The sequence below is a fragment of the Pinus tabuliformis genome, chromosome J (assembly GCF_031772625.1).
Source record: "Pinus tabuliformis cultivar Carrire ecotype Pingquan chromosome J, CPIR1, whole genome shotgun sequence".
NCBI lineage: Eukaryota > Viridiplantae > Streptophyta > Pinopsida > Pinales > Pinaceae > Pinus > Pinus tabuliformis.
The window spans coordinates 204,002,559-204,025,482 of NC_142295.1; the positions used below are offsets into that span (position 1 = coordinate 204,002,559).

At 34.6% G+C, this 22,924-nt stretch overlaps 1 protein-coding gene and 2 pseudogenes across 1 annotated transcript; all 3 read right to left on the reverse strand.

Annotated features, from left to right (window-relative positions):
• Positions 1–5,960, reverse strand: part of LOC149226383 (calcineurin subunit B-like) — a 13,083-nt pseudogene extending 7,123 nt beyond the window's left edge.
• A 175-nt stretch (positions 5,961–6,135) lies between these two features.
• Positions 6,136–20,553, reverse strand: LOC149226384 (uncharacterized; annotated as a pseudogene).
• LOC149226385 (F-box/kelch-repeat protein At1g15670-like) lies at positions 20,553–21,485 on the reverse strand. Its single transcript, XM_089380189.1, has one exon. It carries the CDS (start codon positions 21,483–21,485, stop codon positions 20,553–20,555), a length of 933 nt encoding a protein of 310 aa, XP_089236315.1.
• Between the last annotated feature and the right edge of the window lie 1,439 nt (positions 21,486–22,924).

The following is a 22,924-nucleotide window of genomic DNA, read 5'->3' on the forward strand; positions in this document are numbered from 1 at the left end:
GGATTTTCCATTCCTTAAAGGATTTAATTTTCTAGGGTCTACTTTAACACTTCATGAATTCAAAATGACCTATGACCAACTATTCCACCTCTTGTACTCCAAAGAAACATTTGGAGATTTTTGCATATAATTGTTTCTCCTCCAATAGTTTGATCACCCTATCAACATGTTGAACATGATCCTTCCAAGACTTTCTATAGATTAGTATATCATCAAAAAATACTAACAAAAAATTTCTAAGGAAGGGTTTGAAAATGAAATTCATCAAACCTTGAAATTTAAAAGGTGCATTGGTAAGGCCAAAAGGCATGATCAAAAATTGATAATGACCGTCATAAGTTATAAATGTTGTTTTCATAATGTCTTCAGTCTTCATTCTGATTTGATGATATCCTGAATGAAGATCTAACTTGGGGAAGTAAATTGATCCATGTGATTCATCGAATAATTCATCAATTACAAGAATGGGAAATTTATCTTTAATAGTGAGCTTGTTGAGCTCCCTATAATCTGAACACATGCGCCATGGTCCATCCTTCTTGTGCACCAATACTACTGGAGTAGAGAAAGAACTTTTACCAGGTTGAATTATACCAACCTCTAGCATTTCTGCAACCATAAATTCAATTTCACTCTTTTGGGCATAGGGATATCTGTAAATCCTGATGTTCCGAGGAACACTTCCTGGAATCAAATGAATAGCATGATCATGATAAAGAATAGGTGGGGGGCCTTTGGGAGTCTCAAATACTTTGGAATGATTGTCCAAGATTTTTTGGAGATCTGGAGAAATAAATGATTTCGATGTGGGAACCTCTAGTGAACATAATTGTGAAATTACGCCTCGTTGTTATTTATTTAGAAGTTTCATTCGTTAGAGCTTATTATCTTTCTCGGTTTCCTTGCGATACCCCTTAATTCAACTTCCTTTCCTTAAGAAAAAAAAATTAAAAAAGTTCTTGAAAATTAAAAAGTTATCGTACCCAAAGATTGTAGCCATTGGACTCCTAGTACAACATCAACACCACCCATTGGAATAGAAAGCATTGGGCTATTCAATATATATTCTCCCATGGATAGCCTTATATTATGGCACTTTCCAGAGTAATTTATGGTTCCTCCACTTGCAACCATCACTTGACACTCTGGTGTTGGATGTAAGAAGCAATTCAATTCCTTGGTTATCTTTTAATGAATACAATTATGGGTACTACCCGAATAAATCAACACTATTACCTTTTTCTTCTTGATATGTCCCTCTATCTTGATAGTTTGAGGAGTGGTTATTACAACCAATGCATTACAAGATATGGTCAGATTCATTTCTTCTTTCTCTAGGGTTTGTTCTTGGTGTATATCCTCTTCTTTGAATGTTTCTTGTTCCTTTTCTTCCCCCTCTTCCCAATCTATGTAAAATAATTTCTTCTCAACACACTTATTACCTTTAGTGTATTTGCTATCACAACTATAACAAAGCCCTTTTTCTATTTTTTCTTCCAATTGTTGTGGGGTCAACCTTGTAGGTTGTGGAAGGCTAGGGGAAACAACACTTCCATATTTATAGTTGTGAGTGATAGGCTTCCTTGTTTCCATAATTTTTCTTTCCATTTTTCTTGCCAACCTGAATGCCTTCTCCAATGAATTAGGTTCCCAAAGGCAAACCTCATGTTGGATGTTATCCTTTAAAGTCCCTATGAACACATCAATCCTATGCTCCTTTGGAATATCTTTTACCCTTATATTCAATTTTTGGAAGTCCTCAATGTGCTCCATCATTGAACTCTTTTGTTTGAGATTTATCCTTTTTTTTTTTAGATTTATCAATTGGATAAAAAAGGTGTTTCTTTTTATATCCTCATAATGTGCTATCATTTCTTCCATAAAAATTGCCCAAGTGACAATTTGTTTACGAGAGAAAATCCATCGATACCATACAAATTTATTTGGTTCCAATTATAAAGTTTTAATGCATACCTTTTGTGTGTTTTTCACATTATGGAGATCGAAATATTGCTCCATCTGTAGTATCCATGTTACATGATCCTTGCCATCAAACTTCCTCATATCGATCTTTCTCATCATGAGTTTCTTTTACTACCGTTTTTCCATCCGTAAGCATTTTTTGTAGGAACTTTGTCAAATTTATCTTCAAATCTTCCATGTTTCCTTCCTTTTTCTTCTATACCATCAATCTTAGCTTCCACGCCATTCATCTTAGCTTCCATGCCATCCATCTTAGCTTCCATGCCATCCATCTTAACTTCCACGCCATTCATCTTAGCTTCCATGCCATCCATCTTAACTTCCACCCCATTCATCTTAGCTTCCACACCTTTCTTTAAACCGTCCATCTTAGCTTCTGTTACCTTTTGTGAGAGTGAAATTTGTTGCACTTGGTCTCATAATTTTGATATATCATGTTGCATTTCTTCCTTTCCTTCATGAGTCATGTTAGAGATTTCAGGTTTCTTACTAGGTGTTCCATTTTCTTTCTTCCGGTCATCAATTAATGATAATTACGCTTCACTATGCCCTTTGAATCACTTCAAACTAATTTTTTCGACCCAAATTATGCAAAATTTTAAAAATACTACACACATTTTTTCACTTTATAGGAGCTCGATATTGAATTTGTTGTATCTCTATAATTGTGGATCTACAAGGTCTTTTCATTTTGTGGTAGCCCTCTGAGTTCTCTTTCTAATGCCACTAGTCTGGTCAAAGTTGGATTCTCCAAGAAAGAGTTATGCCCAATCTCCCAAGATGACCTGATTATATACTTTTTCCATAGAGAGAACTTGTACAAAGTGCCACATGTCACTGTTTTGACCTTTACATATGAAAAAGATACACAGAAAACTATAATTTGACCTCTTTCTAAAAATTCTTACAAAATTTCAATCCGATGCTTAGACATAAAGTTATGACGATTTTACCAAGTGTCTAGTCAATTTAATGTCTTAAATTGCTCTACATAAATTATCAATCCGGGTATCGTAAAATGATGAAGTGTGGTGCACTATATGTGCTTAGTTAACCTTTCTCTTACTTCGTTGTTTTATAGTTTATGTTGTTTTTGGAGTTTTGTTTCTCATGCTTAAGGAAATTAATCTAAGAAAGAAAAGTTATGCTTCTAAATGAAATCTATAAATGTTAATGGACAACTAAATCTCTTTTAATGTTGAAATATAATTTCTAAAGAAGGGAGAAAAAGGAAATGAACATTAGATAAAAACAAATCAAAACCTTGAATAGTTAGATTAATCTAAGCCAGAAAAATGTCTATGAAATGAAAACAACAATGATAACAGTTAAATGAAGTGTTTTATCACTCTGCTATACAATTTTGGGAGAACTACCTCCTTGATAGCATTTTGAGGGACTCCATACTTTATTGTTTTAAAACTAAAAATGAAATTGCAACAAAATACAAAACATGTAAAGGAAAACTAATCTACTGTGTGCTCTAATGCTCCAAGCACCAATTGGAAAATACTTCCTTGGACTATTTTGCTAAGCATAGATTACACAGTTAGATAAATCTACAATCAACCGGTTGAACACACTTGCATGAAATAAACTTGTATGAATGGAAAATATAAACTATTAAACATGAAAACAATTAAAATGACATACTTGAATGAAATCAAAGCAAAGCTACAAAACAAAATCTATTCTAACTTACATTCTAATATGTTCTATGACATCTACTTCACATCTCCTCCCATGTTGGGAACATCAAAGCTTTATTCAAATTCTCTAAAATTACAAAGTACAACAAGTTGAGCTAACAAAGTTTACAAAGCTCTCCAAAGCTCCCAAATGAAGGGGAGAGATCTCCTATTTATACAAAAATATGAGAAGTCGTCTCATTAATGCGAGCCTTGAATCTCTCCTTATACTTCTAGAATTCTAATCAAAATAGGAAATGATAAGACACATGTCTTCTTAGAGTTTCAATACAAATAGGAAATGTGACACATATCCTCATGATCCCATGATCCTCTCCACTCATATTCGAATTTGGCCTTAGGATGCCACATAAAGGTCTTCTAGAAGCTTCCTTTTGACCTACACATGTCAACAATCTCATCCCACTTGTTAGGTATAAACATGTGCACATTATTTTCTAATTTTTAACCACAAATTCACTTAAAAACTCTAAGAATTAATAAATTTTGGAAAAACATAGATGTGACCCAATAATGATGAAAGTGAGATGAATGTAGTGACATGGTGGTGAAATGAAGGTGAAATGTAGGTGATATAATGGACATGATAGTAAAAGTGTAATGGAAGTGAATGATAATTTTAAGACCCAACATACCCCCCAACTGAAGCTATTGCATGTCCTCATTCAATATATATTACATTAATTCTTTTGATCCTTGAGCTTTGGCTTAACTTTGCATGATATCATTTGATAACTTCATACTTCTACAAAGTGTTTACTTGAATTGCAACATGGTTGGCTCTTATGTTACAACCATATTTTGTTGTTGCATTCAATTTTGATCTTTGAACTTTGCATAATGATAATTTTATTATTGTTGCAAAGTGTATCTTTATTGGATTGCATCATTGTTGTTTCTTGTGTGACAACCATGATTGTGTTTGTATCCAGTTATCCTTTAAGCACTTTTGAAAAGCCATTGTATGCTCATAATAATAATGTAATAGTTAATATATTTTGGAAGTATTTGGGTTTCTGAATATGATATGAACATGGAAAGATATGAATATGAGTGTATTCTGCCGCCCCCCCCCCCCCCCCCCCCCCCCCCCCAACTGATGGTATTGGAAATTTTATGAAATGAGGAAGAGAAATGTTTTTTCCAACAATTATCATTCTAGATTTTTATCGAATTCTAAGGTAAAATGTTAGAAAATGACATACCTTAACTTACCCTTTGGAATGGATGAGTTGTATGTGTGGTGGCTACAAAATTCTGATCATAATCTTTTTCAAGTGGTTGGACAAAAAGAGTCATGGATAACAAGATGAATTTTTATTGCTTCTACTAAAACTTGTTGAATCTGATTGAAGTGTTTGGATCTGATTTTGCATTAGCATGTGCTCATGCATTGATGTTTCTTCCTTGTTGCTGATCATCCTCTTATGAAACAAATTAGTCTCTTAAGAGAGACATTATTCACTTGTAGTCATTTGTCCTTCCTCCTGGAACCTGTAAAAAAAACTAATGCTTCTTCTGCAATGGAATGTAAGACTATCAAAATAGAGAGGTGATCAATCTCTCTAGTTATGGTGTTTACACACAAAACTAAGAATTTGCATTAATGAAACAAGTTCTCGAAGGAAAACAAAAAGAATTTATACCTGCTTCGGAATTAGTGCCTCAAGTTAATGTTATGTCTTTTGAGCAATTTATTTCATTATTTACTATTTCAAACTCTGATGATGGATTTTTCATTGTGTAGATCTCGTTGATATCTTTCCAACAACACTTGAATCATCGAAATCTAATTTTGCATGAGAAAGTTAGGCTGATTTGAACAGTGAGGTTTTTCAACTGCAGAATTGATGTTTAGTTGTGGAATGACTTTAGCTGTGGAATGGCTTTAGCTGCAAAACGGATTTAGCTGCAGAATGTGCATAGTTTTTGTACCTAAAAATCTTGAATAGAAAGTTAGTTATTCATTTTTCATTATCAATCCAAAATTAATCAATACCTTCCAGAAAAGTGAGCAAATAATCTACTTATTTCATTGATTCATTTTTTTTTTGTGAAGCATAGGTAATGTAACTATTCTCTTCCTTTGAAAGCATGAACATCTTATGCCATAATTGCAATTTACAACCTCCCCTTCATGCATATTATTATTTATATCCAATGCCCTGATCGTGTAGCATAATATGTGGATTATAGTTCACATGAATCTGAGATGGATACTTTATACATTATATTCAATTCCCTCTCCAACAAATGTAGGTAACCCATCTTGGACAAAATAAAGAGGTTTTAGTAAGGTTGGGCAGGCATCACGCACACCTATATGAAACTTTGAAAGGAATTACAGTTTGCATAGATGCCAAAGCTGAGCTTCCGATTACAAAGTGCTAAAGAGACAATAAATGAAGAATATATGGAGAAACATGGGCATGGCCACTGAGCTTCAATCCACTGGCACTTCAACCTCCATCTTCAATCTAGACATGCCAAGAATCTTGACAAAATCTTCAACTGTCAAACCACAATCTTTTGAATATCATGCTTCCTCCAAAACTTGACCCACAACTTGTTGCCGCTGCTCTTCAGAAATAAAAGATCCTGTCAAATCCCGCAACACTTCGAGTATATCTTCGAGTGTCACATTCCCACTGCCATCTGAATCATAAACCTTGAAGATGAATTCAATATTTTGTTGAATACTTGCTCTGGAACTGAAGGATGATAAAAAAAACTAAGAAATCATTGAATTTCAAACCATCCAACATTCTCAGCAATCTTTGAGAAAGTGGATTCTGATCTAGGTGGATGTTGGTGGCTACCCACCTATCCCATTTGGACCCCCACCATTGTTTCTCTTAGCATTTTCAGTTTCCTTAATTGTAGCACAACTTACTATTTTTAGCAGTTTTTCGGGTCCTGAACATCCGGAGCCGTTTTGAGGCCATAAACGACGTTTTTTGGGAAATCTAGGGGCAACATGGGTCCATGTACCGATGTTTACCTTCCCAAAGCTGTAGTGCTTGGATAGATCTTTCTAATGAGCTATTGTATTCGTCAAGCAGAGATCGTATGCCAAAGTTATGACCTCGGGAAGTTGATGTACCAATTTACCCAAATGGGGCCCACAGTTTGGCGTTTCATCTTCTAGGGTTAGGTTTTGGAATGTTAAGGGTTTTCCATTGTTTCTGAACAATAAGTAGGCCTTCGAGCCTCATTGTAACACAGTTCAGAGGCATGTAGCCACCACATCTCTTCTCAGAGATAAGCTACCATCGCCCTAGCTTATTTCTTTCCATTTTTGTTTGTAAGCATATTTTAGTATTTTACAGTAATGAAATGAAGTATTATTTCTGCTGCATCTGTGTATTTATGGTTATCTCATCTCTGTGTCTATGGTTATCTCTGTAATTCATTGCGTTCCTATTTAAATCTAGATCAGTGGTATCAGAGCAGTCTGCTTTTTCTCTGTTTTTCTTTGCATGTCCCCAATGAGGTTGGATTATAAGGAGTTAGGGCTTAAATTGGTTGAACCTTTGCAAGAATAGCCTTGCAAATCCCGATGGCCTCCCATGGTAGATGAGAAGAAAGAAAAGGGGGTAGGAAATCCTATCAAAATCTTGCTCGAAGAAGCCCTCGAGTGGCAAAGGAACGCGATGATGGATAGCTTTGCATAGGTCCTTCAGCTGCTACCTAGAGGCGATGCATTGGCTTCCAACACCTACTTTGGAAATGCCACACTGTTTAAGGTACAAGTTAATTTTGAAATCCTCATATTTTAGGGTCAACTAGATGCAAATGCCATAGACAAATGGTTAAATCTGCTAGAGGGTTATTTTTCTGTTCATGAATTTTCGAGTCAGGAAAAGATTATTTTCGCTCTTCTCAAAGCAGCCCCCCACGTCAAGGACTGGTGGGAAACCTACTGCAAGCAGAAGGATGAAAGTATAGGCTCACTACTTTCAGCCGCACCCACTTGGGATTCATTCCGGGATGTCATTAAGGAGCAGTACTACCCTGTCAAAAGATATGAGGACAAATACATCAAATGGACCACATTGCAATAGAGAAGGGACCAAGATGTGCCAGAGTTCACCAACATTTTTCATACCCTTCGAACACAGTTGGGTATCAAAGATTCTGATCTGCATTTGGTACTCAAATACCGTGGCTACCTACACAGGTAGATCTAGGAAGAGATGGAGTTCCTGAACATCTTATCGCTCGGCACGACGTACCGATACACTTTCAAAATCAAGCAAAAGTTCAAACAAAAGAAGCGAGACTTTGGATCTGCAAATCCGAAGACCAAAGGACAAAGCCAAGGTGGGGTGACCCAAGACAACCTATCGAAGCCGCAAGAAAAGAACAAGACCACGAAGTCAAAGAAGGACACAGGAAAGTGGTGTGAGTTCCATAAGATCCCCACTCACAACACAAGTGAGTGTTGGACCAAGTAGTCACTGGTGGCCGAGTTGAAGGCTTCTGAACCAGATGCATGTTCCAACCCTGAGCCAGAACTTGACAAGGGAACGGCAAAGGGAAGCAGATCATTGATGCAGATCCCAGTGCCATTGTTGCCACTGCCAAGATCCAAAAAAATGAGCTCAAAGATCCAGAGGAGGGGGAACATCTTTTCCACTCACAGATGTGGGTGAAGGGTTCGCCGCTACAATTCATTTTCGATAGTGGCAGCCAAAAGAACCTCATCTCAGCAGAGGTCGTGAAGCGGTTGGGCCTGCCGACTACACCACACCCGCAGCCGTACAGTATCGGGTGGCTACATGAAGGACAAGATCTCTAGAAGGATACAATCTTCTCTCTTCCTCTAGGGATCAAATTTCATAAATTTTCAAACTGGATACTCCTGGAACACAACACTACAATCTGAAGGCCTCGTTTCATCAAATTTTAATACTAGACCCATCAACAACATTGAAGATCAAAATTAATCACTATTGCAATACAGCTAATCACTTAAAACCCATCATCACTGAAGAAAATCACAATCAATCAATTTAAACAATCAGAAAACTATCACCATAACACAATCACCAGACACAAAGCAAAACCCAGAACTCTGCATCAACAACTAGAACCAACTGCAACTTCAAACATCATATTTCATAATGTGTACGCTACTTCGATGTGTCGAACCGCGTGTATACGTGCTTTTACCAAAGCAAACCAGTGTACAGATCTACAAATACTAACTTAAAGCATCACAACTATTCTAGACTTCAGTCATACCCAGATCAGAACATTTAGAGTGTAAATCATGCTTTAGTATTCAGATCTAGACTATCCATGATCAAAGCACATAAAGATAATTCATTTTAGGTCTTATGATCCTGATCCATCATCAGATTTCATCCCTCATCAATCACTAAGGTTTATCCTTAGTTCAGATCAAGAAAAGCGCCAGAAACCCATAACATGCATATTTGCTTTTGATCTCACTCTTCATAAGATATTCATTACTTGCACTCATATCCCTTTGATCCTCTCGCCTTATATAGTTTTAGGCCTTTCTCAATACCTCAGACCAAAACCACTTAGGACTAATACCTCAGACCAAAACCACTTAGGACCAATACCTCTGACCAAATACCTCGGACCAAAACCTTGATTTTCCATCCTATACATGCTTTTCTTTTTGCGAAAGTGCATGCATGCATATACACTCCTTTTGTTCTGTTAACTCGTGTGTATATGGTACTTGGAAAAAATGAACCAATGTATACCTCTCTTTCTTCAATTTCTAGAGTCTGATCTGTAATCCTTTGTTGTCAACTTGTTGCACTATGAACTGTCATCTATGTGAGTTTCCATCAAGGACAACATCTGTATCATAATGCCAACAATCGAAATTGCAACATGCTATTTTGCACCACAAGTTTCAAAAATCTACAAAGGTAGAGGGCTTGACCACAAAGATCCATTTTCAGCCTTAAAAGTATATATTGCAATGTATTCTCAGCTAGTTGAAGTCCTTATAGTGGGTGATTTCAATGCTAGGAATCCAAGTGAACAAGTTAGCATTCTTTGCTATAAAAAAGACTGCAACCCTATTTTGATTACAGAAGAGAGTAATCATCAATGGGAAAAAATTTCAGAGGATGAGGGCTGCAATCTCTTTGGTGAAAAATTGCTTACTCTATGTGGGCCCTTTGATTTAGTCATTTGTAATGGCTTGACTAGATGGGAAAACTCCGGTAATTTCACTTGTAATTCTTACAATGGAGAAAATGTAGTAGATTATGTAATTTTCTCACTTGGTTTGTGTGAGAAAATGGAGGAAGTTTTGATTGGAGATTAGCTTTGGGACTTAAAATCAAATCACAAGCCAATTTATTTAAGTTTCTCCTAGATTGGAAAGAAACAATTAGAGTAAAAAATTCAACATGTCCAACAAAATCTCCCAAAGGGCAGAATTCTTTTGACTCCAGAAAGTTGTAATACCTTCAAAATGACACTAGAGAAGCTCTTCAAGAAGGTGAAAATCACAAATCACACCCTTCATAGTCATGAATTAACACATTTAATTCAATGCGCACTTGCAGAGTGCAAAACAGAAAAAACTAAGAAGTCCGAAACAAATTGATTTCCAATTAATGCTTGGTTTGACGAGAAATGCAAAAAGGCAAGGAGAAAGTGGAAAGAGTTAAACAAGGATAACATAAAGCTCAAAGCTTACAAACAATTATTAAGCAATAAAGAGGTTGATTTCATGGTTTCAAGGAGGGAAGAACTAATATTCCTTAGGAAGCATAATCCCAAATTATTTTGGAAGGAGCTCCAACCGAGAAAGATACAAACTCGAAATAGTATTACAACTTCTAAATGATTTGATTATGTAAGACAACTGTATGAATAGGATCCCAAGGTTTACCCCCCACCCCTTGGTCAACACTGATATTGAACTCTTCACGATGCAAGAGGTAAAGATGGGTATCAAGAAGTTGGGTGTTGGAAAAGCAAAAGACTTAGTTGAACTCAATAATCCCTCCAATTATAGGACCATCATGATAAACCCTTTGTTTGCAAAGCTATTTGGAAGCATGCTAGAAAATAAAATTATCAAGTGGGCAAGAAGAAAGAGATAAGCGTGCTAAAGGGCAAGCATGTTTTAGACCTAAACATTCCACATTTGATCATTGTATAGCTTTAAGGCACATCATTGAAAAAGTTTGTGAGAAAAAGGAAGAAGTCTTTTGTTGCTTTGTGATTTCAGAAAAGCGTATGAAATGGTTCCTAGGGATAAGCTTTAGCACAGAAGGGAGGAACTTTGGGTTCCTAAATATTTGAGAGCATTTATGCATAGGATGTATGAAGAGGTGAAAGTCAAAATTAGAACGTCAGTAGGCATTTCTGAAAGCTTTAGAAGTGATATCAGGGTCAAGCAAGGTTGCCCACTATCTCCTACCTTTTTGGTTTATATATCGACAAGTTTGAGGAGCGGTTAAATTCGCAAGGGGGTGATGGTATCTATTTGGGAAGTTTGTTATAAGGCTTCTTTTGTATGTAGATGACCTTATTCTAATTGCTAAATTAGCTCTTGGTTTGCAAGAGAACTTACTATCCCTTGAGAATTTTTGTAGAAGTGTGGGGATGCAAGTCAATATCAACAAAACGAAAGTAGTGGTTTTATCTAAAAAAAGAGAGCATAACCAACATAAGTTCTACTTTGAAGGCAACTTTCTGGAAGAAGTTGCCAATTACAAATACCTCGGAATTGACTTCAACAAAAATCTAACTGGGATGGTTGTAGAAAGAAAATAACGTTGGGGGGGGGGGGGGGTTGGAAAGCATTTTATGCTTTTCAAAATAGGGGTAGAGAGGCAAAGTTACGGGATTGGAAAACCACTCAAACTCTTTTTGGGCTTCTAGTGATTCTGGTGATTCTCTATGGTTGTGAACTATGGCTAGTAGTACATCCAACATGCAGTGGAAACAAATTGAGAAAATTTAGAAGTGTTTGATTACAAAAAATTCAAGATTAAAAGTGTAGTTCTGCATGTTATCTTGTTAAGTGAAATAGAGGTTGCTCCTATTGAAGCAATTACTATGGTGCGAGTCATAAGGTATTTAAAAAAAATTGAACAAATGGAAGAGGGTAGGTGGCCTTAAGTTGTCTTTAATGACATATTGTGAAACAGAAAAAAGAGTTGGACGCAACAGAATAACAAATGGTTTAGTAAATGGTGTATTTGCTTGAACATGTGTCCCATAAACAACAAAGAGATAAAAGCTTTTGTTATGGATAAGTTCCACAAGTGTACTTGGAATAAGGAGCTAGGAAGAAAGAAAAAGTAATATATTGAAGCGTTTAATCCCACTCATAGTTATCAACCAAAAGCATACATAAAGGGCAATATCTCTTGGAGAGCCAACATTCTTATTGCTCAGTTAAGGACTAATTCTCATCAACTCCGTTGTGAAACAGGGTGGTTGGAAAAGGACAAAAGAAGTGTGGGAGGAAAGAGTATGCATTTTTTGTTCTTCTGGAAAAGTGGAAATAGAAAAGAATTTCATTTTAAAATGTGAGGCCTTCAAAGACAACAGGGAAATTTATGCAGATATGCTAGCAACTAGCTCTTAGGATAATATATTTAGCGAGGGGTTTGTTGAGAAGGTGGGAGCATTTATTGTGAGGCTTCATAGAAAAGGGGCCAAATACATCAAGTAGATGAAGAAGCAATCTGTCCCATAGGCTATCTTTAGCCTCGTGGACCTTAAAATAATTTTCTTACTTTCTATACATTTATGTAATAAATAACCATCAATTCAACACGAGGAAGGTTAGATATGACTATAGAGGATAGCTAATCACCGCAAATTATCATGGCATGGAAAGGATCATAAATTAGTATTTTATTTTATTTGATCTTTTTGTGGATCATTTTTTTCCATGAAGTATTTAGTTCTCATTCAATCATTATTTTACAGTTTTACTAGGACCATTGTTGAATTTCATTGTCAAACTATTCAACATTGAATTTTAGTTTGAAATCATATTGTTATTTTCTCTCAACCACATATACAACGAAAGAGATCTCAATCGTATACATAGCGTAATAAATCACAACAAGAGTCATTGGATTCTCCTCTCCCTTCACATGTTTAAATAACTAGGTTTTGAAATAGCTTCTTAAACATATGTTTGGAGGACCTATCCTCCATTCTCCAACAAGCAATTAAATATAGGACTCTTTTCTATTATTTTGATTCCTATAAGTTAAGTTGTATTTACATCAAATTAGATGTTAAGTTGTTACTTATATACAAGTTGATGAAGAAGAAGAAGAAGGTGATGATGATGACAATCATGATGACGATGATGACAACAATGACGATGATGACGAAGACAACGATGAAGACAACAATGACAATGACGAGGACATGTATCAAAAAGCAAGGATATTTTTATTTCTTTGCTATGAATAAATCTCATTTTTTTAATTAAAATATATTAAAATTAATTTTCAAATATATATTACTTTTTCCTCTTGGCAATAAAAATATTTAATTATTAATAGATGAATTTCTATTTGGTGGGATTTTTTTATGTTTTTATTCAACTAAATTTAAAAATCTATAATACTATGGAGAGAGTGATGAGAGTTAATAGGCCTCACAAATTGTAACCTTGCTTTGATACCATATGTAACAATGCATATTTAAAATATACAACTAAATTTATTAATAATCAACACACAAACTGTTCATCTAAATGACATAGAAGTTTTGAAACCATTAGCAAAGAAGACTTACTAGTAGTGATGATATACCTTACCTATGATTCCAAGTTGTAATGCTACACAGATCTTGTTGACCGCAACAAAGGTTTGGGGACGACTCTCCACCCAACCATAGGCTCAACTGCACATAATATTTCTACAGTTGGCCACCCCAAGCCCTAAATCAACTACTACTACTAGGGAATCCTTTGTCTCACAACACTCTCCTTCCAAAGGTATGAATAATGCTTCTCATCTCCCTTTTTTCCCATTAAATAGAAAAGCTGGTTGCAAAAATGGAAAGGGATTGGAAAGATATCCACATGCACACAATCCATGTGTCAACATGCCAACTTTTATTTATGTATTATAAGATTTACTTAATTCAACCTTTTTTTCTTAAATTTTTTTTCTTATTCTATTATTTATTGTTTTATTTCATTATATATTAATATTATTTCATTTATTATTAATAATATTATGGGGCATTACATCATAATGTAATCCAAATGTAATATTGAAATATTTATTATATTTATTATTTTATTTTCTAGTTAAAGAATGTTCCTCATGCTTTTAGGGTTTATTGAGTCAAAAGAAATTTGTCATGAGTAAAAAAAAAGTACTTGAGTCAAAGTCCCATTTGGACTATTGTAAGAAAAAAGAAAAATATTTTATTTTGAATCAAAATAGCCAAAAATGTCACCGCAAGCCCAAGTCAGCCTCCTGGACAAGTCGACCTAGAAGAGGAAACTATTCAATATTTGACCCTCCTGGATGTGTATAAATAAGACATGTTTGACCTCATTTCATCACTCACTCACAACTTCGATTTTTGTGCAAGAAAAAGGAAGAATTTTAGTGAAAGTCAAAAGATAAAGAAAGTAGAGTCAAAAAAGAGAAAAGTTATATTTTTTGCCCTAATCTATTCACATGTGCAAGATCTTTTGTGGTATTTTAGCATTGGCACAGGGCCGAACTTTAGCCATTTATTGCAAGTTTGAAAATTCTGTGGTTTGATAAAAAATTTCAGATATTTGACTAGTGTTGACCTTCCTGACTTTGATTTGGTTGGAACAGAAGTGAAAGAGGGCTAACTTGGGTCTTATGGTAGTGTTAGTCTTGGATTTTGGGTCTTGGAAATCTCAGTTTGATCTCATTCTATAAGAAGAGGGTTTATTGGGTTTTCCCCCTTGTGGGGTTTTTCCCTAGCTTGGAGCCTACATCTTTATGTTCTTTTTCACTTGTGATCTTCATGTTTGTATATTTTTGGTAATTTCTTGATGAAGAAAAAAATTATAAGGGTCATAGCATGGAGCTAAATTACACATTTTAGCGAAATGAGGGCATGTTTTGGTGAAAAATATATGCGCAATCAAGCAATTTTTAAGCGCTCAATCAAGGATTAAACAAACCCTTAATCGAGACATTTTCTAACTTGAGTTAACGACTTGATCGAGAGTTATGGCTCAATAGAGCTATATTTTTTTATCAAGATATATTTTACCATTAATAACATTAATAAATTTTGGTAAGGGGGATGACATGTTAGGATTTTTAATGGCTCAATCAAGCCGCTAGTTAACCACACATGTGAAAAGAGTTGAAAAGGAAAGTCAAGATACTTCTAGATGGAAATTTGACATATGGCAACAAACGCACATCATTGGAAGAACTTTTTGATACTATCATTGATATTTATTGAAAATAATTTCTTGAATAATGTTAAGAAGGAAGTAATGTTGACTTCAGAAGGAGCTAGAAGCAGAAATTGACTTGAAGGATATTACAACTTGAAAATTGGAGCAACATCAACTATTTTGGAAACTCTGAGAATAACGAATGACATCAATAATGTCTGGGATATGGTAAGGCTTCACGATTTTTTTATATAGAAGGAGTATATACACTATAGGGGAAGAAAAGGAAGTGAATTGATAGAAGAATTCATGAGACAATTTGTTGTTCACTTGATGATATATTGGATTTGATATTGACAAATAATGATCTCACCCACCTCATCTGGAAAGAGGAAGGTTTTGTCAGGTATTATTGCTGATAAAGATACTACTGATGATTGGAAGATGTTATAATTTCTTGGAAGCTGTTATAATCGCTGATAAAGATGCCTACTACATTGGTCTTAGTGGAGGTTAATCGTCATCATCATCATCATCATGATTTTTTGAATTGAATGAATATTTTATTTATGTTTTAGAAAAGAGAGGTGTCAACTCCACTTTGAACACAAATGAAATCAAGTGGCGTCACACATCACCCTCATTATGGGCTTTAAAATACACCTCTCACACAACCATTAATTTGATTACATTTTCAATTAAAAATAAATTTTAATTTTATAACCATATATGAGTTGTATTTAATTAAAGTTTCAATTGAAAATAAAATTTTAATTTTATAATCTTTCATATTTAAGGATAGAATATGCACACATACAACTAAAAGATACTTAATGTAGCCTTACATTATAACTTTATTATTTTATCGCGATCTAAAAAGACTTTGCATAGCCTTACATTGTAATTCTATTGCATCATCATTATATCTACTGAGGTAGGTATATAGCGATCATTATGCCACTAACTATATATTAATTGTGTTAACTTATTTTTAATATTTTTCTTTTAGGCAAAGTTTTAGTGCAACTAAGTAGTGGAGGCTCGGATGATAATGCTTAACCAAAGTTTTCCTTCTGTTTGATTGGGCAACCAAATGAAACTCTTGTTGCAACTTTTCTTTCCATTAATTGGAACAGTGCATTAATTTTACAACATATCCTAAGTTTTATTTTGAGCACCGTATTAACTTTACAACATATCCTAATTTTTTTTTGGCAGTGTATTAGGTACCTTTACAACATTCATAAGTTTTATTTTGAGCGCCAGCTTCTAAATAAGATGTACGAAGGTTCTATTTTTAGGGTAGTTGAACAATGTCGTGGAACATATTGTTGCCATGTGAGCTATTTGTCACCCTTCCCACACAATTGTTGTCACGGTTTCCTACTAAAATCACAATGAGTCCTGCGGGTTATTGATTTCAAACTTCATACTTGACTTTTCTCTATATCTTTTGATTTTGGTTTCAGATCAATGAGCTCTTGTACTCGATCTTCATGTGTACACTCCCTTCTAGTACTTGATCCTTATGTGCACTCTCTTGTTTCATGACAATAGGCATAAGATTCTTCGATAGCAACAGGAGTAAGGAGTAAAGGAAGAGGATTCTTTAACAACAAGAGTAAGGAGTAGAGGCAGCACTTGCATCATAGTGCATCATATATTACTAGTTTAATTATTGATTATTACATTGTTGTTAAACTCTTTATGATTCCTTCTAATAGTGACATCTAGAGCATGGTTTTGACCCGTCTCGACTCAATCACTTTTGTCAATTTGCAACAAAACCTTGTTATTAAAAATAAAACCCTATAAACAACAACTCAAATATTAGAACAATGAATTTGTAAAACCAAATTAGGCACTTTCCATTCTATAAAAGAAATGTGGCAAAAGAAATGTGGAAAAATAACTATGTACTTGGGGCAATTGCAAGTAAGAATAGGTGCCCAAGTGTCAATACCAATGGACTTTATAAGTCCTCACCTTCTTTCATCTAGGTTTTGTAAGTATGGCAATGGATTCATACTTTGTAAGTCCTTGCCTTCTTTCATCTAGGTTCTGTAAATATGTAAATGGATTCATTACTTATCATTGTTGATGAAGTAAAGAAAAGCACATATGTAGCTTGAGACCGCTAAGTAAGGGGTAGGGGAAAATATCAATGAAGTATTTGGTTCTATAGAAAAAATGTGTCTATCCACATTTTCTACAAATTGATCAAGGTTTTTCCCACATACATTTGACACCTACAAATTCTGGTGATAAAGACAAAACTTGGGTGACCCCTGCATTTTAGCCTTTGAAAGTGGAGGAAATTCCAACATGAAGATATTAGAAACTATAACTTTCCATCCCATTCACCCTTTGTTTGTTTGATTCCACTTTTCATTTTCAGTTTGTTTGGCTTATATTGAAGTGTATTTCTTTATGCAAATCTACCACCCCAAGTGAGCATAGCTTTCATATATCAATTTGAGATCTATAAGTGATGGCTTACGGATTCAACACTCCCCCACAAATTGGGTAAGAAATTCAACAAATAAAATTGATAAATTGTTCCTTACTATTCCCAGCAAATAAAATTGATAAATTGTTCCTTACTATTTATGATTGACTGGTAATATTTTCCATGCATACTTCATTTTCAACCTCTCAAACAAACCCCTAAAAATTCTAAATCACTTGGAGAAGGACTATACAATATTTGATCAATAATATATATATACATATCATCTCTACATGCATTTCAGAGATCTTTTCAACACACCAAAGAATTCGAGAAAGCAACCAATGCACTAATCTCTTATTTTCAAGTATGGGGTAAAGTGTTCATATATTATCTTTCTTATGTTCAAATATTTAGTCGAAGTGAAGAGTGATTGAAACTCTCTGGTTATCTTATTCAGTTTTAGCTACCAATACATATATAAAGATGGATCAAAACTAAGCATGTGGATACATCTAGGAAGAGGACCATATTTCTTATTGGTGGATAACACATTGAGTTTTTATATATTGAAAATAAATTTGATATGCTACTAATTAGCAAATCTGAGGCATATCTATGTATAATTTCGTTGCTTTGTCATATTATTAATTAGCAAATATGATGCATGTAGATGTCTTTTCTTATGGACATGCACAACAAATTGATGCACCATGACAACATATATTGTACTTCTGTATGCAAGATTAACACTCTCAGAGTAATTTTCATTGATCATGCATCATTATCATCAACACCAATAATTTTCATTGTTCATGCATTATTATAATCAACACAGTACATATTAGATTAGACATCCTTGGAAATTTTGTGCATGGATTGAATGTTTTGGAAAAATAACACCAAGACACAAATTAAGATATAGGCTGCCCATAATTTTAGTGTGCTCCTTAAACTACTTCATTCACAAACTACTCCCATTCACAATTAGGAATGGGACACATTTTTGAAGCGAGTCATAGTTGCATTACTAAAATAAAATTAATAAATAGTAGAAAAGTAGAATTATTATTTATAGAAAAATACATCGGAATTAATAAAAAATAGAAGTATTATTTATAGTAAATATAACATGCTTCTCATGTCGGAGAAAAATGTCATTTTGGGAAATTTAAAATCAAAAATATTACTTATAAAAATTATAACATGCTTCCACACTATCAATATAGTGAGAAATGTCATTTTGGGAAATTTAAAATCAAAAATATTATTTATAAAATATATAACATGCTTCCACACCATCAATATAGCTCAATATGTTGGAGAAGAATGCCATTTTGGAAAAAAAAAAAGAGAAAAGAAAAGAATTTAATTTATAGAAAATAAACATACTTCCACATCATCGAATTTACAGTCCAGGATATTGGAGAAAAATACTTCCACATCATCAATACAATCCAGTATATTGGAGAAAAATGCCATTTTGAGAAAAAAAAAAGAATTGTAACATATAAAAAATACAACATGCTTCTACACCAGCAAATTTACAGTCCATGTTAGGAGAAAAATGTCATTTCTGGGAAAACTACAAGTCCAATTGGTTGCACAGAAACATATATAGTAGGTCTACCCGATCCAATTGTTTGCACAGAAGCAAATTTAGCAACTTCATTAAAACGTTGAGATGCCACCATACGCAATCGTTCAATTCCAGTCTTGTAGGCAGGTATACCGTCTGCCATTGAGCCTTGTTATTATAATGGGATCAAAGTTTTTTAGTTTAATTGGGATCTAAAGTTTTCTAGTTTAATTGTGTGGTTGTAAGTTTGACATTCATATTTTATGTTTTATATGGTTTAATATCATAGCTTTACATTGTAATTTTATTCAGGTAGGATCCTTTTTATCAGTTTAATTATGGGGTCAAGATCATACTGAGATGAAATATATTGCTAGGATGTTGCAGCTGTCAAACACAGCTCGGTGCTTGCTATTCTATTGTTTTTGGTGGGTGCGCTTGGCAAGTAACAAGACAGCGAAGTGTTCTCGTGCAGGATTCCCCGAATCTTCTATGGCTAAGTTGAGTGAAATGTAATGTGTTTTTTTTTTACATCCAAAACTCCATTCTGAAATCTATTCGATTCCATTCTGAAATTTGTTATCATTTTCAAATCATGTAATATTCTATTTTTCTTGCTCATTTATCTTTTCTAGTTTGTCTCAGAATTCATTCTCGTCTATGTGAATGAAGGTAGTTACGGAAATGAGCCAGACGAGTTTGTCATTCTGATTTGATCATGGACAAGCAAGAAGAAAACATATGGACATTGAGAAACTGTATATAATTCTGGTGAAGCAAGAAGAAAAAATATGGAAATTGAGAAACTGCAGCAGATTTAAGGTTTACAACTCCTACTCCGGAATACCAACAAAAAACTGAAAATTTTAATAATTACTAACAGCACAGAGTTCAGTCCAAAAATATAATTTGAGTTTCAAAACTGCAGCAGATTTAAGGTTTACAACTCCTACTATAGAATACCAACAAAAAGTTGAAATTTTAATAATTCATAACAGCACACAGTTCAGTCCAAAAGTATACGATGAGTTTCAAACACTTTGAAAGCTTATTCTGGAATGCCATAAAACTTTTGAAATGCTATCTGAAATCTATTACCAATGTCCATTCAATGATAACAGGAATGTGAAATTCCCTACCAAGCATCTATTAAGTTCGCTGTATTCACTGGTACTTCAAACCTCAAAAGTACAGGCACGGTGAATCTTATGTCCATCGTAAAGATAAGAGTTTTCTGATCTCTCAATGGCAGTCCACATCCAGTCCTTTCCGTTTGCTGTCCTGCTGCACTTCTTATAGGCGGGGGCTCATACATATAACAAACTCGAACATTACTCTCAACATAACCGTGAACAAAAATCTTCTCACGCCACGCTACAGAACACGAAATCCATTTAAGGGTTTTAGGAAGAGAACCCAGCGCCCTCCAAACGTTTTCATCGGAATCGTATTCCATCACTCCCTGCTGCTTCTCAAACGAATACAACCGCCCGGAAGAAGAAACAACCAGACACTCCCGTGGGTCTCCCCGATATCCGACATATTCTCCAGCGTTGTCCATGCCCCTGTTTCTGGATCGTAAACTTCTGCACTCCACCCGATTAGATCACCCTCCTCATCACTCCACCCGATTAGATCACCCTCCTCATCACTGTCACCGCTAAGATCACCCTCGTCATCACCCTCCTCATCACTGTCACCCCTAAGATCACCCACCTCATCAATGTCACCGCTAATAACGAAAAATTTGCCGTCAAGGAAAGCGCCATAGCTCATATCCCGTCCACGGCTCATGTCGGGAAGAAGCTTCCATTGGTCTTCAAACACATTGTAAACAGCTGCAGATCGCAACAGATTTTCATTTCCATCCTGTCCGCCGGCAACGTAAATGAGTCCTTGCGGCGAAACCGAGTAAGCACCGAATGTTGGACTCACCGGCATGTCCGCACCGCGGCTCCACTTACTCGACGCGAAATCGAAGATGAAAACGGTTTTGAGTCTCTCCTCTTGGGGTATGGGATTACATCCGCCTAACAAAACCAGCCTTTGGTTGACGCAAAGACAGTCACAAAAAAGAGGAATTCCGTTATGACAGCCCGGGAAGTGGGGAAGGGGAGGAAGTGTTTTCCGGGTGCCTCGCAGAGGGTCAAACACAGAAATCACCATTTGTAGATTAGGATGAGCGTCATCCAGAAATTCCGAGAGTTCCACCAAACAGATAAATTGCTCAGAAGTCCCATGCTTTTTCCTGTCTTCATAGAACTCAGGGTGCTTCATAGCGGTCTCCCAGGTTTTGCAAACTGCTCTGAGGTTTCCATGGGAATGGTAAGGAACTCTTAACAGACACTCTCGCTGTAATTGCCATGGAAGAACAGCAAAAGGCTCCATTTAAGAGATGTACTACCAGATAGTGAATATGAACTTGGGAGACTCTTTCAAATCAGATAAGCGGGAACCTAAGCTAACCTAAGTACAGAAGTAGACTTTTCCTGCTTGGATAGGCTAAGCACAATAACTTCCGTTGATACCAAAGCCAGATGGAACATTACATACAATAAAGAAGCACAGAGCTGGAATGAAAGGGAGAAAGATCAGAATAAATAAGAATTCAGGTAATAACTGCGAAACCCTATTAGGGAAACCCTACCAACTTAGGGAAACCCTACCAACTTAACCGAAAATGGTAAATTTTTAAATGGTAAATTTTTATTTTTATTTTTTATTTTTAGGTATGGGGTAAATTGTTCCCTATTTCTTTTTTTTTAGGGTTTTTGGGGTAAATTGTTCGCTTTTACTTTTTTTAAGGGTTTTTTTTCTTTTTCGAAGTTATGGAAGATATAAATAGATTTAATATTTTGAATATATTTTAATTGTGGAGGGTTTATAGGTCAAACTTGTATTTACAATATACTATTATGATATTTTTAAGTCATTTTAAGGGTTATTGAAGATACAAATAGATTTAATATTTTTAATACACTTTAATTGTGGAAGGTTTATAGGTCAAACTTGTATTTACAATAGACCATTATGGTATTTTAAATAATTTTAAGCAAAAAATGTGCCAAAAAATTTCCTTTTTTTTGCTACAACCAAGTGTAGGGTAATAGGATAAATGTGTGCAACTCAAATGTAAGATGTGAGATGCTAAATATTTTTTAAATGTAATTTTGGTTTTTATCAATAAAATTATGAACAATTTTTTAGATTAAAGAAAATATAATATACATATCACATTAAAATATATAACATATATATATAATACTTATCAAATAATGTCTATTGTACCATATCAATTAAAATAATGATTTCATAACCATTAACTTATAAATATGATTTTTTACAATACCATGGGTCATCTAGGATTTTGATTATTATGTTATGGATCTAGGCTTCTATTGCAATATCGTGGGCCAATACCAAGGCTTATCAATACTACATGCCCAAAAACCATAACTGATCTCAAAATTAACATATTTTTCAGATACTTTAATTTAATTTAATTTTATAACAGTTTTTAACTAGCATTTCAACTACATGTTGCAAAGGAAACGCCATAAGGCATAAATTGAGGAACAATTTAAATAAGATGCAAAGATGTAGCAGAAATGAAATTGCAAAGCTGTATAAATTGAAGCTGATTTTGTGTGATTAAGACTATATTTTATATTAATTATTAAATTAATATTGTATATACATTTCATAAAATTCAACCAACTTATAATTCAGGGCAATCTCTAAGTTTGGCTTTGGGTCATTAACATGGTGATGCTTTGTCTCAACCACTAAACCACCATAGTAAACCCAATGAGTCTATACACAAGAAT

Coding starts and splice junctions, on each gene's coding strand:
- LOC149226385 (XM_089380189.1), bottom strand. CDS start 21,485: ATGGAGCCTTTTGCTGTTCTTCCATGGCAATTACAGCGAGAGTGTCTG.